We start from the raw sequence: 22,274 nt of genomic DNA on the forward strand, positions 1-22,274 counted from the left end.
CCATGCCCTAATATTTTATTATTATTTTTATTCTTGGACAATTTTAGGACATGGGTACCCATGTGTTAGACACATGAACAATACACTTGGTAACATGATGCAGTATGTAATAGAGTTTTTTTAAAGAACTTTTTTGAAGTTAAAATCTACATCTGCAGTAAGTTTTTGGGCAAAGAGTTAAGCATAATTAGAACTCAGAAAAATGGTTCATTTTTCTTTTGTATGTTGAATGATGTTTATATTATCGTTATAATGGATTAAATTACATCTTTAAGTTGGATTAGTGGTACTTTTTAACACTTTTACATTTTTTTATTTATTATGTACATAACATTACAGAAAAAAATATAACATGTGCATACCCTTAATTTTTCCATAATTGCATATCTCATGTCAGAGTCCTTATTCATTTCTATATCCGCATCTGCACTATTGCCTCATAGGATAGATCTCATACAACACATTTGTTTCAGAATATCATACAACATACATTATTTTTAAATATTCATGTGCCTATGTCCCATACCCAACTTTGGGATAGATATCTATTATAAGATTAAAGATCTAAATCATCCAATACTTGGAAACACACCTGCTCCCGACACTCATAATTAAGTCTTAACATAACTGGTAATTGAATCATGTTAATGGCATATATATCTGATAATGCCAAAATAGCTTTAAATAAATACAAGCCTCAGATATATTTGGTATATTTTCATTCCCTAAGTAATAAATGATTAACCTTCAAAGTAAGAAAGTGCAGCTAATGCTACATTTGCACCATCTGCCTTTTGTTACAGTTGTCAACATACCCTCCAACAGTTCTTGTTGTCTTCAGCATTTGGAACAGACTTCTCTTTTTGTTTCTTGTGCCCCAAAGAGTTGAATTGAATGGCTCAATGATTTCCAAATTCTGGACACTGTTATCAAATTGCAAGTATTAAAATGTTTCACATACACAAACAGATTGCAAATTATAAGAGCTCTCATGTAAATATCTACCGAATACTTCTACATGATGGAAGAACAGACATTGGTTCTATCAAGGAAGGAAAAAGAAAAAGAAAAAGAAAAAGAAAAGGGTAATAGTTGTTAGTTGGCATTCAGAAATGGTACCTAGTGGCATCAATATTCATGTGGTCAAATGATCCATTGAAAGTAACCTGTTAAAGAAAATGAAGAATAAAAATAAAGCTTAACATCCTCAGTTTACTTTTTAAGGTAGAAGAAAAAAAGTTGAAAAGAATTAAATTTTAATTTTTATCTTTAGGGTGGTTCCATGGATGAGTTAAAAAGTGATGGAGCAACGATATGCATTCAGAAATTATATCAGAAACAGTAGTCTCTAATTTCTTAAAACCAAATGCAAAAACAAGAAATAATTTGGGCATAATGGAGTTTTCATTTAGAGACAGTTCAGTCACTTCAAAACAAAAAAAAAAATTGAAGCATGTGCAGGAAAAAATCTGATTTTCAAGGAACATATTGTGCATAATCCAATGGAACTTGTTAGAATTATTAGTATAATTGTAATTATTATGTGTGTGTTTTATTTGTAATTAGGTTAAACCCATAAATGTTTAAGACCCGCTATTCCTCTTATAAATAACAAACTAAGAGAGGCTAATCTTTTAGGTTTTTCTCTCATAATTATTTTCTCACATGGTATCAGAGCCACCGATGAGAAAAACCCTAGCCATCGCTATGTATCTTTTTCCAACGACTGTCAAACCCTAGCCATCACTGTCATCGTCACTACCCATACCAAAACCCCACTGTCTGGCCACCACCCTAGGGTTCGCTGCCACCAGATCGACCGACCACCAAAGAATCGCCACCGCCAAACCACCCACGCGCCACCACCACGCACTGCCTTTACCTCCACACACTGGCGTGGGACAGCGCGTCCGCCAGACGTTCTTCTCCGACTTCTCCAAATCTGACCTCCGACGACCCCTAAAGCTACTTTCGGTGTCAAAGTCCTCGCCATGTCTGATCTCAGTGACGTGATTTATGCCGGTGCTACTCCCGCTCTAGTTTCTGCCGTTGCCTCTGCTGCCTCTCAATCCTTTACTGTCTCCAATCTTGAGACGGCCAAAATTACCACTGTCAAATTGATACGGTCTGCTAATTATCTCTCATGGGCAGCCTCTGTCAGAATGTAGTTCAAAGGGCAAGGCCAAGAGGATCATCTTACCACAAAGACTGAAAGTGTGACAGAAGCTAATCAGGCTAGATGGGAACAAGTTGATGCCCAGTTATGTAGCCTCCTATGGCAATCTATTAATCCGTCCATCATGTAGCACTTTCGCCCCTTTGAAACTTGAGTTGATGTGTGGAAGGAAGCTGAAGAGTGTTATACAAACGACATCCAACATTTGTACACTGTGGTCTCTAATATCAAGAATCTCAAGCAGGAGTCATCCATGGAATCTTATCTGGGGTAAGTTCAGGCTCTTATGCAAGAATTTGATGTTTTTCTTCCTCTTGCTACGACCCGCACCGAATAGATTGCTCAACGAGAGAAGTTTTTTATGGTTATTGCTCTCTCTGGCTTGAAACCAGAGTTTAACACTATCAGGCATCAAATCTTGACTAGCTCCGCTAGTCCTACCATGAAGGACTCTTTTAAACGGTTGTTGAATATGACAGGTACTCATGGTATGTCCTCTTCTTCTCATGCTGTTCTTCTAACCGAATCTTCAGCTCTTGTGTCTCAAGCTTCCACCGTTGGAGGAACTAGAGGACGCAATAATGGTCGCCCACGTCCACAGTGTACCTTTTGTAAGAAATTGGGTCATCTTAAGGACAAATGCTGGAAGAAACATGGTTGGTCAGCTGCTCCACCTACATCATCTACCAGTGCAGTTCATGTATTTCAAAGCAATCCTAGTTGTTGCACAAACAACAGAATCGCACACACACACTGATACCACTGAAGCCTTTAAACCTAACAACAGAGATGGAAACAGTACTGGAAAAATAACCACAAATAGAAAGCACACAAAAATAGAAGTAAAGGACACAAGAGATTTTACCGTGGTTCACCCAAATGGGCTACGTCCACATTGAGCTCTGGTGAGAAGAGCTCACTGCACTATACGAGAAATAGAGATTACAAGTTCTAAGGAAGCTCACAAAACTCTTTGTACAATACTAATTTGATAATCAAAAATCGCCCAAAATCACTAATACAGATTAGGGCACAACTATCAAACCAGAAAGAAAATCATACATACAAAAACTTGTACAGAGCTTTACAAAACAAACCGAGGGAAGCCACAAGGCTACCTCAGACAGAAAACCCTTCCGAAGAACTTACCTTCTTCCTCTCTTTTCTCTCTCTAATCCTCGGCCTTACCTCTTTTTACACTGTCAATGGCAGAATCGAGTACATCATATGTCGCTTCAAATCCCGATGGAGAGATAAATAGCTATATTGGACGGATGAGATAAGGAAGCATAAAGCAAGATGGAAGGCTGAGATTAATTCTTGCAACACGATATTTCTCAACACGAAAGGCTCAATCAGGCGCCATCTAGAATGCACGGATGGTTGCCACGTGGCCATTCATCGGGCGCCAAGAAGCAGCCCGAGGTTGCCTATGCCACCTTCCAGCTCCTGCATAAAATGGCATCGCTTTGATGCTTCACACATAACAACACTAGTCCTACTCAATCTCCACCAGGTTCGCAATTTGTACCTATGTTTGCAGTTGAGTACGATGCCTTCCTGAAGTTCCAGGCCACCCAACAGTCTCATCCTGGTAATCCCATTGCTTATGTTGCTCAAGGCTCATCTGTTAGTCCTTGGATTATAGATTCTGGCGCCACTAACCATATGTGTGGTAATGAACTTCTTTTCTCCTCACTTACCTATTCTGATACTTTGCCTACTGTTACCCTGGCTGATGGTACCAAAACTGCAGTTAAAGGGATTGGCCAAATCACACCCACGTCGTCTTTCTCATTAAATTCTGTTTTATATGTTCCTGATAGTCCTTTTAATTTGATTTCAGTTAGCCAACTCACCAAAACCCTTAACTATTATGTTATCTCTACTCCTACCTCTATTTGTGTTCAGGACCAGAGTACGGGGCGAACGATTGGCGTCGGGAGTGAGTCATAGGGTCACAATCATCTTGTTGTGCCTAATTCCCCAGTAACTTGCACCAGTGCCGCTTCTCCAAATCTTCTCCACTATTGTCTTGGTCATCCCAGCTTCTCCAAACTGAAGAAATTAGTTTCTAGTTTGTCATCGTTGTCCATGTTTAATTGTGAGTCGTGTCAGCGTGGTAAACACGCTCGTAATTCTTTTTCTTGACAAGTCCATAATAGGGTTGAGGCTCCCTTTTCCCTTGTGCACTCTAATGTATGGGGGCCCAGTCGTGTCCATTCTACTCTTGGTCTTTCATATTTCGTTACTTTCATTGATAACTTTTCTCGTTGCACTTGGTTGTTTCTTATGAAGAGTTGGTCCAATTTGTTTTCTAACTTTCAGACATTTATTACTGAAATAAAAACACAGTTTAGAGTTTCTATAGGTACCTTACGCAGTGATAATGCCCCTGAGTATTTTTCTTCTCAATTTACTACCTTTATGACTGCTAATGGCATCCTGCATCAATCCTCTTATCCTTACACACCTCAACAAAATGGTGTTGCTAAGCGTAAGAATCGTCATCTTATTGAGACTACATGAACGCTCCTTTTACAAGCCAATCTTTCCACTAAATTTTGGAGTCATGTTGTTCTAACTACATATTATCTAATCAATCGCATGCCATCTTCAGCATTACAGGACCAAATTCCTCATTCTCTTTTGTTCCCTACACAGCCGCTTTATTCTATTCCTTTTCGTGTTTTTGGTTATATTTGTTTTGTGAATTCTTTTTCACTTAGATAGGATAAGCTTGCTGCAAAATCTGTCAAGTATATCTTCTTCGACTATTCCCAATTGTAGAAAGGCTATAAGTGTCACTCTCCTGAGCTGAACCCCTATTTTTTGTCTACTAATGTCACATTCTTTGAACAACAATCTTTCTTTTTGATTGCTCAGCCTGATTCACAGAGTCTTCACCAGGTTTTGTCTGTTCCTTTTTCTTTTCTTCCGTTGTCCTCATCAAGTCCATTTGTCTCCTCTATGGTACCCACCATGGCGTCAATCCTACCATTTTCCAATCCACCTTCCACAGCTCCTCCACTTCTTACATATCACCATCGTCCTCATCCCGCTACTGGCGCAAGCATTTCTCCAGCCCAGGACTCTCCTAACTCGCTCTCTCCGTCTATGGTCCCTCCTGTTCTAGATCCTGAGCCCGACAATCTCCATGTTGCTCTTCGCAAAGGTACACAGTCTACTCGTAATCCTCATCTTATTTATAACTTTTTATGCTATGATTATTTGTCTCCTTCTTATAGTGTCTTTGTTTCGAGTCTTTCCTCTATTTCTATTCCTAAAACCACAAGTGAAGCTCTGTCCCATCCTGATCCTGGTTGGCGCCAGGCTATATTAGATGAGATTGACGCCTTGCATTCAAATGGTACTTGGGATTTGGTGCCGTTACAACTAAGAAAGACTCTCATTGGTTGTCGATGGGTATTCATTCCCAAAGTGGATCCTGATGGCCAAGTGGAATGTCTTAAGGCCCACTTGGTTGCCAAAGGCTTTACACAGATCTATGGGCTGAATTACAATGATACATTCTTTCCTGTTGCGAAAATGGCCTCTGTTCGTTTCTTTCTCTCTCTGGCTGCCATGCTTCATTGGCCACTCTATCAACTTGATATTAAAAATGTCTTTCTTCATGGTGATTTGTAGGAAAAGGTATATATGGAGCAACCACCTGGTTTTGTTGTTTAGGGGAAGTCCAATGTAGTCTGCAAACTCAAGAAGTCTCTCTAAGATCTAAAACAATCTCCACAGGCGTGGTTTGGCAAGTTTAGCACTATGGTTCAAGCCTTTGGTCTCACTCGAAGTGAAGCTGATCATTCGGTTTTCTATCACCATTCTTCTTCCTTATGTATCTACCTTGTTGTTTATGTAGATGACATTGTTATTACAAGGAGTGATCAGGTTGGAATACAGAAGCTGAAGGAACATCTACATCAACACTTTCAGACCAAAGACCCAGGCCGACTTCGGTATTTCTTGGGTATTGAATTTGCTCAGTCAAGACATGGTATCTCAATTTCTCATAGGAAGTATGCCCTTGACATCTTAAAAGAAACTAGTATGGTGAACTGCAAACCAGTTGACACCCCAATGGATTCAAATGTTCGACTCTTGCCAGGACAGGGGAGCTTTATTCAGATCTTGGAAGGTATAAGAGACTGGTAGGGAAGTTGAACTATCTCACAGTCACTCGTCCCAACAATGCTTTTGTTGTGAGTGTAGTTAGTCAGTTCATCAGTTCTCCATGTGATTCTCACTAGGATGCTATTATCCGGATTCTGAAATATATCAAAAGAGCATTAGGTAAAGGGCTACTCTATGAGGATAAGGGACACAGATATTTGTTGTTATGCAGATGCAGATTAGGCAGGATCTCCTTCTAATCATCGGTCAACCTCTAGGTATTGTGTTTATGTGGGAGGAAATCTGGTTTCTTGGAAAAATAAGAAATAGAATGTAACGACTAGATCTAGTGCAGAGGCAGAGTATCAAGCTATGGCTAATGCAACTTGTGAGCTCATCTGGCTTAAACAACTTCTGCAGGAACTCAAGTTTTGTGAAGTATCCCCTGTGAAGCTTGTTTGTGATAATCAGATTGCCTTACACATTGCTTCCATTCCAGTGTTCCATGAGTGAACTAAGCAAATTGAAATCGACTGTCACTTTATTAGAGAAAAGCTGGTTGAAGGTGTTATTGTTATCGAGTTTGTTAACCCCAATGATCAACTTGCAGATGTCTTCACCAAATCTCTAAAGGGTTCTCGAGTGGAATATATTTGTAACAAGCTTGGTGCATATGATATCTATGCTCCAGCTTGAGGGGGAGTGTTAGAATTATTAATATAATTGTAATTATTATATGTGTGTGTTTTATTTGTAATTAAGTTAAGCCCATAGGTTAGCCCATAGATGTTTAAGGCTCATTATGCCTATTATAAACAACAAGCTAAGAGAGGCTAATCTTTTAGATTTTTCTCTCATAGTTATTTTCTCACGGAACTTATCAAGCCTGATTTTTGTCTCCAAAAAACCCAAAACATCAATCGCATGCTTCCTAATGAGGTGTTTAACCCCATTATGCTTACGGGCCCTAGAGAAGCCCCTAATATTCCAACATGCTATAATCATGGTGATATGAGAAGGGCATGGCCCTTCTTGATATCCTTTTTTTAATAAGCAAAGACTTCTTAACAAGGCTTACTTTCTTCTTTTTCTTGTAAACCAATTGGAAAGGGGCTTCCTTATCAGATATCAGGAGATCTGGTCATTTCAAAGGGCCATCTGGAACCTCTTTTTCCATCTCAATCGCATTAGAATCCACGGCATCATGCTCCTTCCTAGGCTTAACCCCCCCATCAAAAATAACCTCCTGCATCTGCCCACTCGGATTCGAGATTTCACAGCTTACAGCAACTTTCTCTTTCTTGGGATCCACCTGAGTATCCATTGGACTTAGACCTTTCTCCTTATTCGGGTCCACCTGAGCATCCACTGGAACCGAAACCTTCAGCTTACATTTGCCAATAGAGTGATCCAAGGTCTTGCAATCCAAACAGAACTTTGGCTCAAACTCAAAGACAATCTTTTGATCTCTAAAATTTCCAAAAGGTAATCTAATACGAACATTACGAATCAACTCTTTTGAAGCGTCTATTTCCCCCAACACTCTAGCAAAGGACACCTCTCTAGCAACGTTGTCATCTTGTCTGTTGCAATGGGCTTTCCCACCTTAGACACAATCTTCCCTAGAGCGTTAGGATGCAAACACTCAATGGGGAGGCCTGGGAGGTTAATCCAAACCGAAGCCAAACAAAGGCCCCGTTTGTTGCAACTTAATTAAAGAAATTATAGCTTATAGCTTCTTAGATTATAGCTTCTAAAACTTAGAATAAGTTGTGAACCTGTTTGCTGCAACTTCTTAGAAGTTGTAGTTAAGTAGTTGTGGTGTTTGATACCATAAGCTGTAAAATAACTTATTTTTGTTTAATTGTCCATAATACCCTTAGTAGTTATAGAATGATAATTTAAAAATTAATTAGTGTATATGTATAAATTTCAAGTGTTATAAAAAAATTAATTAAAGTATAGAGAGAGAGGAAGATGACGAGAGAGAGGAAGAGATTTGAAAATGGAGATGGCGGTGGAGAAGAAAAAACCATGATTGCGTAGACAAGAGGGTAATTCTTTGCTAAAAATAAGGGCAAAATTGTCATAAAAATGTAATTATTTAAGCAGAAGTTGTAAAAGCTGGGGTACCCCAGCTTTGAAAAAGCCAGCTTCTACCCCTTCTAAAAGCTAGTAGAAGCTATAAGTTAGAATTCTATAAGCTAAAACAAACACTACATCCCAACTTTTTTGAAGCTAGAAGCTAGAAGTTGCAGCTTTTAAGCTGCAACAAACAGGGCCAAAAGCTATCAGCATTAAATTCAAAACAAGGTGGCATTACCTTGAGCATAAGAGGACATCCAAATAAAAAATAAAGTCCACCTTTAAGTACCTATTCTCTGGAAGCCTCATCTGCAAATTTGAAAATTAACCAACCACTAGCATGAGTAAGAAACTGGCACCTTACATTCCAGCTCTCGCACATTTTTAGAATGGCCGATCTTCCTAGGAATTTTCCCGCAAAGTAACCAACAAGACAAAAACCCTAGGCAACTTCAACCGAATAAACATCCTGGTCATCAAGAAACACATCATCTTGCTCATTCTCAAACATTTTCAGCATATGCCCTGGTCCAACTTCCTATTATCCTTAAACAAACCAACCCATGGAGCCATCTTAGACATTGGTTTTGTAGGAGGATTGGCTTCGGGAACTTGAACTGACAAAGAGGACTTAGTCGAATCTTTCTCCATTGAACTGACAAAGAGGACTTAGTCGAATCTTTCTCCACTAGAGGATGACTCTCATTGGAGGGATTTTCCTCCTCCCTGCAACTAGACACAAGCTCCTGAGCAGAACTTACTGGATGGGAAGCTTCCTGTGTCAGAGCTAGGACCTCTTCTAGAGCCTTTAGCGCCTTCTCACCCGACACAATGCTCTGAATCTCAATAGGCCTTATATCCTTACCAGTCACTGCTGACCCCATTGGACGAACATCAGAGGGTTTGACCCTGAATGCGTTAAACACCTCCTCCACTGTAGGGCCTACCGATTTTAATGCACCATTACTTTTCAATCAACAACTGCAAAACTCGGATCCTAATTATGATCTTACAAGATGAAAATGATATCTTCTACCTCAACTAAATAATCTTCAACACAAAATATATACAAATTTACTCACACATCCCAATCCAACTAAGAGAGACAAAGCATCCAGAAAATATGGTTACATGATCCCTTAATTTGGGGATCCCATAAAGTAAGGATGCTTTGTCTCCATTTCCTACACTCTCCCTCAAGCTGGAGAATAGATGTCAATTATTCTCAACTTGCAAATACAGATATTGAAACTTGATTTCTGAAGTACTTTGGTTAAAACATCAACTTCTTGGGACTTGGTAGGAATGTAGAACAAGGCAATAGTACCATTCTTAATTTCTAACTTGATGAAGTCTCTGTCAATCCTCACATGTTTCATTCGATCATGTTGAACCGAGTTATGGACTACACTGATAGCTGATTTGCTATCACTAAACAACTTCATAGGACCTGTTACTGGCATGTTTAAGTCTATCATCAACCTCTGTATCCAAATGAGTTCACATATTCCTTGAGTTATAGCTCTATACTCTGTTTATGCACTGCTTCAAGCAACTACGAACTGCTTTTTGCTTCTCCATGTTACTAGATTACCCCAAACTTTTGTGCAATACCCGGTTGTTGACTTGCTATCGTTAACAGCTCCTGCCCAATCTGCATCTGAAAAACCAACGATATCCCTGACTCCAGTCTTTTTAAACAATAACCCTTTACTAGGACTTCCCTTTAAATACCTCAGTATCTGGTTTGTTGCCTCCATGTGCCTTTTAGTGGGAGCATGCATGAACTGGCTTACCACACTCACACTAAAGGCAATATCTGGTCTCGTGAGTGATAGGTAGATGAGTTTTCCTACCAAATGTTGATAGCTCTCTTTATTCACTGGAGGATCAGTATCTGACACCTTGTGCTTCCAGTTAAGCTCCAGAGGCGTTCTAGAAGGTTTACACCCAACTTTTCCTATCTCTTTAAGTAAGTCAAGTGTGTACTTTCTTTGTGAAATGAAAATCCCTTTGTGACTTCTTGCAACCTCCATTCCAAGAAAGTATCTAAGTTCCCCAAGATCTTTTACCATGAATTCAGCTTGAAGTCTCTTTTTTAGATTTTCAATCTCCATTTCATCATCACCTGTGATTATCATACCATCTACATATACAATGAGTATTGCTTGTTGTCTTGACTTGTTCTTCTTTACAAACAGGGTGTAATCAACTTGCCCTTGGCTATATCCAAGGTCCCTCATATAAGTGCCGAACCGTGTAAACCAAGCCCGAGGTGATTGTTTCAAACCATAAAGGGCCTTTTTTAGCTTACATACCTTATTTGGATTTCCATTTGCTTCAAGTCCAAGAGGAACTCTCATATATACTTCCTCTTCTAATGTGCCATTGAGAAAAGCATTCTTGATGTCAAGTTGGTGTAGTCTCCAATCTAAATTAGCAACAATAGACAATAGAACTCTGATTGAGTTAAGTTTGGCAACTGGTGCAAAGGTTTCTTCATAATCAATTCCATAGGTTTGAATAAAACCTTGTGCTACTAGTCTTGCCTCATATCGTTCTATAGTTCCATCTAGTTTGTACTTCACTGAGAAAATCCATTTACTGCCCACTGTTTTCTTTCCTTCTGGTAGCTTCACCGTCTCCCAACTCTCATTATCATTTAATGCCTTCATCTCTTCTAGCACGGCTTTCTTCCAATTTGGATCTTGAAGTGCCTCTTGAACATTTCTAGGAACGTGAATCCCATCAATCTTTGCAACAAATGTTTTGAAATTTCTTGATAACTTGGTGTATGCAACATAATCTAATATAGGATACTTAGAATTTCTCATACAAGACCTTACCCCCTTCCTTATGGCAATCAAAAGATCAATGTTATTGATAGGTTCTTCTTCTTCCTCACAACATGACTCATTTTTCTCTTCTTCTTGATTATCCATCGTATTGGGATCTATCATTCGTTCATCCTCTTGAGTTTGCATTGGAGCTTGTGGTCTTCTAGAGTAAACCAGAATTGGTTTTGGGTCAATAGTGTTAGATTCTCCCCTTGACCTGCATCACCACTGTTTCTGGGTACAGAGTCAGATTGGGAAGGAAAGAATGAGGAGATCGAAGGAAAAAGCTCAGGCTCAAAAACATTTGGTTCCCAATGTTTGTCTCCTTCAGAATGAATCTCCCCCTGGAGAGAAACATGGGGGTAGAAGGTTTGATTTTTGACAAAGGAAACATCACATGAGATCATGAATCGTTTTGTAGGAGGATGATAGCACTTATAACCCTTTTGTGTCGTGGAATAACCAAGAAAGACACATTTGAGAGCTTTAGGATCAAACTTGCACCCGGTTGGGTTGAACATTATGGACAAATACCACACACCCAAACACACGAGGTTCAAGAGAATTATGAACCCAAGGCGAAGGAAAAACAGATAACAATGCATTGAGGGGTGTTCGGTATTGAAGGACTTTGGAGGGAACACGATTGATGAGAAATGCTGATGTAAGAATTGCTTCACCCCAAAAAGAGTGGAACATTACTAGCAAACATGATGGATCGAGCAACTTCCAATAAGTGACGATTTTTTCTCTCAGCAACCCCATTTTGTTGAAGAGTATACGCACATGAACTTTGATGAAGTATCTCATATTCTCGGAGATATTCATTCAATTCATGGGAGAAATACTCTCTACCATTATCTGTTCGAAGAATATGGATAGACGACTAGAAGACATTTGTGACAAGTTTGTGGAATTGTTTAAAAATGGTAGTCACTTCAGATTTTTCTCTCATCAAGTAAACCCAACAGACCCGAGTATGGTCATCAATAAAGGTAACAAACCATCGTTCCCCAGTTAGATTTAACACTCGTGATGGTCCCCACACATCACTATGAACTAAATGGAATGGAGTAGAAGGTTTGTATGTGTGAGGTGGATAAAATGCACATGTTTGTTTAGCAAGAGTACAATGATCACACCGGAATGATGAAGGATCTTTATTAACAAACAGATGAGGGTACAGATGCTTTAGATAAGAGAAATTGGGGTGACCTAATCTACGATGCCACAACAAAACATTGGAATTAGAAAATAAGGAAAAACAATAGGTAACTTTGGTCTTGAAGGAGAACCAACACCTGACAAGTAATAGAGACCATTTTGCTCCTCAGCATTCCCAATCATCCTCTGCGATGGCAAATCTTGAAATTTACAACCAGAAGGAAGAGACGTTATTGAACAATTCAAATCCTTGGTCAATTTACTCACTGAAAGTAGATTGCATTGCAAATTTGGAACGTGAAGAACTGAATTCAATTTCAACCCATTAAGTTTCATATCTCCTCTCCTTGTTGTTGTGCACATAGAACCATCTGCAATAATAATACCAACATTTTCCTTACATGGTTGATAGTTACTGAATCCTATTTTGGAGCTCGTCATATGGTCTGTAGCACCTGTATCCACTATCCAAGTATCATGTGAGTCTTTATATGACAATAAGGAAACGATACCTTTATGTGATGTAGGTGTTGCAAGGCTAGTAGAAGTTGATGGGACAGACATGAAGGCATCTATCATAGATGAGGAAGTCATCAGTTTTCAAAGAATTTCCATCTATTCTGCTGTGAATGGTTGAGAGGCCGCACTAGTTGTACTCTCTGCTACATAAACATTCTTTTTTCTCTGGCTTCGTGGCTTCCAATCTGGAGGTTTTCCATGAATATCCCAACACATGTCTTTGGTATGATTGGGCTTTTTACAATGCTTACACCACATCCGCTTGTCCTTCCCAAGAGTTCCTTTTTTATTATACCCTTCATTTCGTTTAGCTGCTAAGGCAGATCCCTGGACTGTTGTTTCGATGGATGGACTTTGCATTGGAGAGGACATCACTTTTCTCCTTGTTTCTTCTCGCCGAACTTCAGCAAACACCTCTTTCAGGTTGGGCAAAGGCTTTGTGCTAAGAATACATCCTCGAACGTCATCAAATTCTTGATTTAGCCCTTGCAAGAAATCAAACATTCAATCTTTTTCTACCATCTTATTATATAGGACTCCATCATCAATACACTTCCATTTAATATTGTGAAATAGATCGATTTGTTGCCACAATTATGAGAGCATATTAAAATACTCAGTGACAGATAGTGTACCTTGTTGAGTGTTCTGAATCTTAGAGCGAACCTCGAAACTTTGTGATATATCCTCAAGGTCAGAGTACATTTCTTGTATTGCATCCCATACTTCTTTTGCTGTTTGGTAGAACAGATATAGACGTCCAATCTTTTGTTCCATCGAGTTTATCAACCATGCCATCACAATTGAGTTTTCTGCTTCCCATACACTATAGGTGACGGAATCTGATGGAGGTGCTGCCATTGCTCTTATCAAATAGCCAATTTTTCCACTTCCCTTGATCACAAGCAATACTGACTGATACAACTCTCTAAAATTGCTCCCATTCAATTTATGAGATGTGATTTGTAGTGCGGGATTTTCAGAATGACTGGGAACGAAAGATAATTGGGGGGTGGAGACAGTTGAGATACTGGTTGATTCTGTTATAGATGTACTGGAGTTGGCCATTTTTTGATAATGGTAGTTGCTAGTATGAATTCAGAGGGATAATGCACACTAGATTTGAGATTGTGAAAATCATATCTGAGATCAATGTCTACCAGATCTGAGATTATGAAAATCAGATCTGATATCTATCACAAAGGGATGAAGAAGAGAACTTAGTTAGGAAGAGAAGAGAAGGGAGCAGTGGCAGAAGTGTGCTAGTGGACTCATTAACAACACAGAAGAACCAAAAAATGATGCAAAACCATCAATGAAGAGAGAACAACGCTAGCTGGTGGAACAGACAAAATTGGACAACGACAAGTGGTGGTTAACGGTGGTCGAAACCAATGGAATCTGAATGGGCTGAGTGAGCCGAGTCTAACGATGGTAACGGTGTTGCGATTGGGGCATCGAAGAGAGAGATTGGAGCAAAAAATCGATCTGTGCACAGAGTCAATGGGCAACGCGTGGAGGCTCACCGACGGCTGGGCTCCGAAGGTTTGGTTGATCTGATGCCGGCGACCGTGATGGTGGTGGTGGAGAGATTGACAGATCAACGGTGGTTGTGGGTGGCGCTGCTGAAGGCGGCGCATGGCGGTGCTGCTGAAGGTGACACACTGTGGCGTGGCTGCTGGTGGCGCTCAGTGGTGCTAATGCCGGTGGATGCAGGAGGCCGTTTTTCCTGCTGTACTGGTGAAGACCCTTTCCCTACTCTACTCCCGGCGTTTGAAGACAATGGTGGACTCTGCTAACTCCAGCGATAGATCGGAGGCAGCAGCTGCAACTCTTGTCTGGTATGGCTGAACGCACAGGTCTCGTGGATGGCTCTGATAACATAGGATCTTACAAGATGAAAATGATATCTTCTACCTCAACTAAATAATCTTCAACACACAATATATACAAATTTACTCACACATCCCAATCCAACTAAGAGAGACAAAGCATCCAGAAAATATAGTTACATGATCCCTTAATTTGGGGATCCCATAAAGTAAGGATGCTTTGTCTCCATTTCCTACACTAATCTTCACGAGCTGGGTCGCCTCGAGCAATAATCAAGCAGCAAAGCTTTAATAATCACCGAGAAAGATGCCAGAGCACCAAAATCAACCTGGATGTGGACGCGTAAACCCGCAAATGAAGAAACGCATCCCCAAAAACAAGCTTTGCATGGGCGGGAAAACAGAGTTTGAAAATTCAAACTTTGAATCTGCTCCATCAGTCGTTAGAACGACCAGAAATCAAAACTGAGAACTCCAAACAGAATAACACACGAGGAAGGCAGCACAGAACAAGCAAGGATCCAGCGCCTTCAGAGAGATCAAGAAACCAGCAAGCAGCGAAGCACCCACATGCAAAATCAGTAAAAAGACCTGTGGATTACTCTTAATCAGGTTACTTGCTCCTACTTACTTATAAAAGACCTCTTCATACAACTTCTACAATAGAATAGGCTGGAGTTTCCTCCCACATCTACTACCCTGGCTTCCTAATGCCTTTGGTCAGAACCTCGATGGAGCAGAATTCTTTTTTAGTTTGAAAATTGTAATCTCCTCATGTGAGTGTTCTCCAACTATGGGTGTCTCGAAGGACGGCAGTGGGAGTTATGGGCAAAACCCTTCTCTGTCCCCATTAAAAGGTGTTAAGAGAGGTTTTAGAGATATAAATAGGAAAATGAAATCCAGTTGTCATCTTATTGACTAGCCATTTTGGGCGAGCTATCTATTGTCACTTGCAATGAAAAAGTCATCCTCACATGCAGCCCTGTGACTACTCCTTTCTGGACTTATTTGTATCTCTAATTCATCAGTGGATTTCTCCAGGCACAAATGTATGGACCAGATTTTCCAATCATATTTCATCTTTACTCTGCTTCTTTTGAATCTTCCAAGGGTCTTGTTTAACATGATATTCACATTGTCATGCTGTGAGAGGAACCCTTGAGACAGAAAAGGAAAGGCGAAGGCTCCAAAAGAACGAAATTATGAGTTACATAAAAAATATTTCAGGCCAAAGAAACATAGCCTCCAAGGAAGTCAGCAGGCTAAAGCACCCCAAAAGACAACACGAGACTCTTAGCAAGGAATCAGCTTCCAGAATCACTAATAGAGCTATGGGAAAAGTGGCAGTGTAAAGATTAGATAGACCAACTAGTCATCTTTCGAACATAAGTCCTCAATTATTCACATGAGCTTCAATAAAAAAAAATGTATTTGGTTTAAGTAAATATTTAAGGTTGGAAAATCCAAGAGAATGACCAAATCCAAATAAGATGAGTACAAAGTATAAGACTTGATTGGTACTGAAAAATAATAAATAGCATAGAGGCTCAACATATTGAAAGAATTTCAGCAGAGCCAAACTTCAGCAACTGCAGAGAACTGCCAAGAGGTTTTTCCCCAGATCCTCCATGGCAAGATGTCTAAATTTCTGGAAGCTTCCAAAATACCAGCAAATTTTCAGCTAATCACAGCCAATTCAAGGGGAAGAGCCACTAGACTAGGAAATATAGGAAGAGATGATGAATCCTCTTTTTGGACTAAAATGTTTTACATGTACCATGACCCTTAAGTTACATCAGCACTCCCATATTCCCATTCCTAGACCTGATTCCTGCTTTAGTTTTCACTATGAAAGTAGAAGGGTGAAACTGTATGTGTAATGAAGTCATAATGTTGACAAGAAATACAACAAATAACATTTAAAGACCATTGCTTGTAAGGGATGCGGAACATAAAATGCAAAGTGAACTCATACCGACAATGAGTGGTTTGTAATGATGACTCCTTTCTCTGCTTCAGTCCTGTGAATGATGCAGTTGAAACCTGTGTTTCAGGATTATGCAGTCCAATCAAGAAAAAATCAAATACCTGAAAATCCAAAATTTAATTAGGTTTTTGCTGCCTGTGATTAATTCCCAAATAGCTTTGCACAGGCTTCTCACTTAAGCATCTTTTCAACTCCTCAACCGTGCTTCTTTCAACATTTATCTGTAGCACCCAACTGCCCTCCATCAACCAATATTAGTCTATACCTTGTCTAAAACAATTTTCCATAATAGCACCTTCTCAATCACAATCAGAGAAAATTCCAAATTTTGAGAGATATTTATGTTGGAGGAAGTTAAGGATTCATAAGAGACTCAGGATTACAGTTTCATGTAATCTGGAAGTTCAAACAACAAGATAAGGATAGTTTAGTCATAAGTTATCCTAATTATTGTTGATCTAAATCAATAAAGTAGATAGCAAAGTGTTGCAATCTATTCCTATAAAATAGGAGAATAGTTAGGAGAAAAGTTAGGAGGTTTTTTAGCAGGTTTTTTAGGACTTTTGTGTACATATATTTTCCAGATCAATGAAATTATTCACAGTGGTTTTCCCTTAATTCTTCTACCTAGTTTCTTCATGGTATCAAAGCCACGTCCTTGCGGCACCCGATAGCTAGTGTTCTATTTCAGATAGGACTCTTAAAGCTCTCGCAATGGCTAAGATTCTAACAGCAAGTGAGACTTCAACCACCAATTCTCTTCCAATGAAGAACAATCAAGTTCCAATTACTCCAACAGTTATTGATAGTTATTCTCTCCAAATTACTCTACACAAGCTGAATGGAACCAGTGGTCCCAATCAGTTATGCTTGTAGTTAGAGGGAAGGGCAAAGTAGGCTATCTAACAGGAGATATTGCAAAGCCAAGCTCCGAGTCAGCAACTTATGCAGTATGGGAAGCTGGGAATGTTATTGTTATGGCCTGGTTAATAAACTCTATGGAGCCCAAGATTGGAAAAACTTATTTATTCTACAAGACAGCTAGTGAGGTTTGGAAGGCTATCAAGGAGATTTATTCAGATCTTGAAAACACAGCCCAAAGTTTTTAAGTCCGGTCTATCATCTGAACCACAAAGCAAGGTAATAACTTTGTTACTGAGTATTATAACACCTTGACTAAATTATGGCAGGAGATGTTCTATGAGATCACATGGGAGTGTCCTGCGGATGGAAGAAAGTATGACAAGATGGTGGAGAAAGAAAGAGTTTTTGACTTATTACATGGTCTAAACTCAGATTTAGATGAAGTACGAGGCAGATTACTTGAGATTAAGCCCTTCCCATCTATGAGAGAGGTGTTTGTTGAAGTAAGAAGAGAAGAGAGTAGGAAGAAAGTGATGCTACCTACTTCTAGTCATTCAAACAATGAGGTGTATACTCAGAATTCTGCCCTGAACATATCTCAAGGAAAGTTTCCTATCACAACCAAAGGTGAGATGCAAAAAGATAAGCAGTGGTGCAAGAAACCCTATCATACTAGGGAAACATGCTGGAAGCTACATGGAAAGCCAGCAAATTGGAAACCCAGAAATCAGCAAAAGGGAGGTCAATCCACATACATGGTAGAAGTTGAAAAAGGAATTCAACTGTTTTTTCTTTAACAGAGGAGGCCCTACAACAGTTACAAAGCCAAACTAAGGTGCATAAGGACGCTAAAAGTGCAGACAACAATCCAGTGGTGTCCTTGGCAAAACAAGGTAATACAAGTCACTCTCTACTTTCTCAAAAGTTTTCTACAAACTTTTGGATCATAGATACTGGAACATCAGACAACATGACAGGTTCCCTCAAAATTTTATCTAATTATGAACCTTGTGATCAAGGCATTACTGTGTTTATGGCTGATGGCACAACCTCCTTAGCCCAAGGGAGAGGAACAACTTACATAGCAGGTTTAACCCTAAATTCAGTATTTTATGTACCAGATTTAAAATGCAACCTGCTATCAGTAAGTAAAATAACTAAAGAAAGGAATTGCTCAGTGATATTTTTCCACTCTCATTGTGTTTTTCAGTACATATCCTTGAGGAGGATGATTGGCAAAGCTAAGGAGAAGGTAGGAATTTATCAATTTTCAAGATTTGATCGTCCTATAGAATTTAGGTTATCTTTTCAATCTTCTTTAGCTACTGTTTCAGAATCTGAACTAATGTTATGGCATCAACGGTTAGGGCATCCTAGCCTAGAGTATTTGAGAGTTTTGTATCCTTCTCTTCCTAGCAATAAAATTCAGAATTTCTATTGTGAACATTGTATCCTTGCAAAGCAAACCAAGAGTTCTCATCCTAATCATACCTATAAACCTTCAAAACCATTTCATTTGGTTCATAGCGACATTTGGGGACCAGCTAGGACTCCCAACCTTACAAATACACGATGGTTCATCACATTTATTGATGATCACACAAGAGTGTGTTTGGTGTTCCTAATAAAAGATAAATCTGAAACCTATCTTGTATTCAAAAGGTTTCATCAAATGGTAAAAAATGTTTTTCAATCACCTATTCATATACTGAGATCTGATAATGGTCGAGAGTACTTCTCCAATGAATTCAACCAATACCTAAATGAGCATGGTATTATTCACCAAAGCTCATGTCCCTACAATCCCCAACAGAATGGGATAGCTGAAAGAAAGAACCGACATCTTCTTGAGACAACAAGAGCCCTGATGTTTGCTCAATCAGTTCCAAACGTCTATTAGGGGGAAGTTGTCCTTACAACAGCCTATCTCATCAATAGACTCCCTTCAAAAATTCTGGAGTTTAAAACTCCCTTGAATGTGTTTCTTGAATCCTTTCCCCACTATACTAGGGTCCTAAATTCTCTTTCTCCTAACGTTTTTTGATGTATTGTTTTTGTACACAAAAACCAACTCATTCAATTTAAATTGGACCCTAAAGCACTCAAGTGCATATTTGTTGGTTACTCTCCTACTCAGCAGGGATATAAATGTTATGACCCTACTAACCGAAGGTTCATTATTTCTTGTGATGTCTCTTTCATTGAGCATCAATCATTTTTTCAAAACATTCCTCTACAGGAAAGTATCTCCAAAACTAAAGATCTTTGGAGTACAATCATGCCTATACCTGATCATTCCTCTCCTACTCCTCTCACTGATTCATTACCAAGCCTTGTCCTTAACTCTAAAAACCCTTAGATCAGTCCTGAATTCAGTTCAAATTCAACCATCAAGGGGGAGAGAAAGAGAACACCAAAATTCAAGAAGATGATCAAGTCTGTTAACCTAGATCTCACCCTTAGCTATGATCTCTCAATCACTCAAGCACACACTAATCGACCTCTCAAATCCGCAACATAACAGAAAGACAGAATTAATCAAGAAATAAGCAAGAATGACAAACAACACAAGAAGTTTATCCTGGTTCCGTCTCAATTAAGACCTACATCCAGATTGGCTTTTCCCTTAGCTTTCTCCACTATCTTGAATACCAATACACGATTACATGTGCCACAAAACCCAACTCTCACCTAGCCCATAAACCTGAAAGCTATATAGAGTTGTAAAGCAGAAAGTAATACCCTCCTTCTCACCGCACATACTCGCACAAGACAGTTTGTAAACCCACAACTGAAAGCTCTCCTAAAGCCTACCTCTCGGCCCCTATTTATAAGCTATAGGGGCGGGAGATAACCTCCTGACCGACTGCCCAAATGGCAGTTAAAACAATCTCGGTCAGCCTTCTAAAAAACATCCCTTTCTAGAAGAACAAATACAGAAAATACAACATGACACTTCCCTTACATTACAAGCCCTAATCTAGTACAAATGTATTTTAACAAAGTCCAAAATAAACCACCACTAATGGTTTATTCGAGAAGGCCTCGTGATCCTCAACCAACTAAATCATCTAATCAAGAGATAAGTCCAGAAAGTGTGGCTGCAAGAGATACTAAAGTATAGAACAAATTTGAAGATGATCTAGGTATTCCAATTGCTCTAAGAAAGGGGGTAAGATCTTGTACAAAACATCCTATTTCAAATTATCTTGGATACTCAAGATTATCTCCCTAATACAAATCATTTATTGTCAGTCTTGATAGTGCGGCTATTCCGAGAGATATTTATCAGGCACTACAAGATGAAAAATGGAAGGTAGCATTCATGGAAGAGATGAAAGCTTTGGAAAAGAATAATACATGGGAAGTTATGGAGCTACCAAAGGGAAAGAAAGCAGTAGGCAGCAAGTGGGTGTTCACTATAAAGTACAAATCTGATGGGGGTATTGATAGGTACAAGGCAAGACTTGTAGCTCAAGGATTCACTCAAACTCAAGGCTTGGACTACGAGGAAACATTTGCTCGACTGGATAAACTAAATTCCATCTGGGTTCTATTGTCATTGGCAGTAAATCTAGACTGGAGACTACATCAATTGGATGTCAAAAATTTAAATTCTTTCTTGAATGGAGAGCTAGAAGAGGAGATCTATATGAAAATACCTCCAGGTTTTGACGGAAATGACACGAGAGGAAAGGTATGCAAGCTAAAGAAATCACTATACAGTCTCAAACAATCTCTTAGAGCCTGGTTTAAGAGGTTTAGTGACACCCTACACAAGCATGGATACAAGCAAGGACAGGCTGATCACACTCTTTTTACCAAGATTGAAGAGGATGGAAGGAGAACAAACTTAATAGTTTATGTGGATGATATCATCATCACAGGAGACAACAATCAAGAGATTGAGATATTAAAGCATCAACTGAGACAAGCATTCGAGGTAAAAGAGTTGGGGGAATTAAGATACTTCCTTGGATTGGAAGTGGCAAGAAGCAAGGAAAGAATATTCATATCTCAAAGGAAATACATCCTAGATTTGCTGCGGGAAACAGGGAAACTAGGGTGTAAACAAACAAGTACTCCCCTAGAGCCTATTTGGAAGAATAAGGAAGAGAAAGAAGAATATCAGGTTGACAAAGGAAGATATCAACGCTTAGTAGGAAAGCTTATCTATTTATCTCACACAAGGCCGAATATTACCTATGTTGTGAGCATCATCAGCCAATTCATGCATCTACCAACTAAAAGACATCTTGAAGCAACTTACCACATTCTCAGATATCTCAAAGGAATACCTGGAAAAGGGTTGTTGTTCAAGAAAAATCAAGATAGAGGAATTATTGGCTATGCTAATTCAGATTGGACAGGTTCCATTGAAGATAGAAGGTCCACATCATGGTATTGTACCAAGCTCTGGGAAAACTTAGTGACTTGGAGGAGCAAGAAACAACAAGTTGTTGCTTGTAGCAATGCGGAAGTAGAGTATCGAGCCATTGCTTGTAGCAGTGAGATAGTATGGATAGAAAGACTGATGAAAAGATCTTTCTATGCCTATATCATCTCCTAAATTACTCTATAGTGATAGCAAATCAGTTTTCAGCATTGTAAACAATCCGGTTTAGTATGACCGGATGAAGCATGTCAGAATTGACAGGCATTTCGTCAAGCAAGAGATGGAAGAA

The 22,274-nt window shown here is 39.3% G+C and overlaps 1 protein-coding gene across 3 annotated transcripts in view; it reads right to left on the minus strand.

The window, feature by feature from the left end:
- The window catches only part of LOC127812971 (DNA mismatch repair protein MSH4), a 64,644-nt gene that overhangs the window by 39,786 nt on the left and 2,584 nt on the right, over nt 1–22,274 (minus strand). For all 3 annotated transcript variants that reach the window (XR_008026026.1, XM_052353595.1, XM_052353594.1), the window contains exons 5-7: nt 16,714–16,759; nt 1,120–1,166; nt 816–923 (exon numbers count right to left, since the gene is read on the minus strand). Coding sequence is in view for 2 of the 3 variants with exons in the window: in XM_052353595.1 (XP_052209555.1) it covers nt 816–923; nt 1,120–1,166; nt 16,714–16,759 (201 nt within the window). In the remaining variant the exon portion in view is untranslated. The remainder of the gene's footprint in view (nt 1–815; nt 924–1,119; nt 1,167–16,713; nt 16,760–22,274) is intronic.

This window comes from Diospyros lotus, chromosome 11, assembly GCF_014633365.1.
Source record: "Diospyros lotus cultivar Yz01 chromosome 11, ASM1463336v1, whole genome shotgun sequence".
Taxonomy (NCBI): domain Eukaryota; kingdom Viridiplantae; phylum Streptophyta; class Magnoliopsida; order Ericales; family Ebenaceae; genus Diospyros; species Diospyros lotus.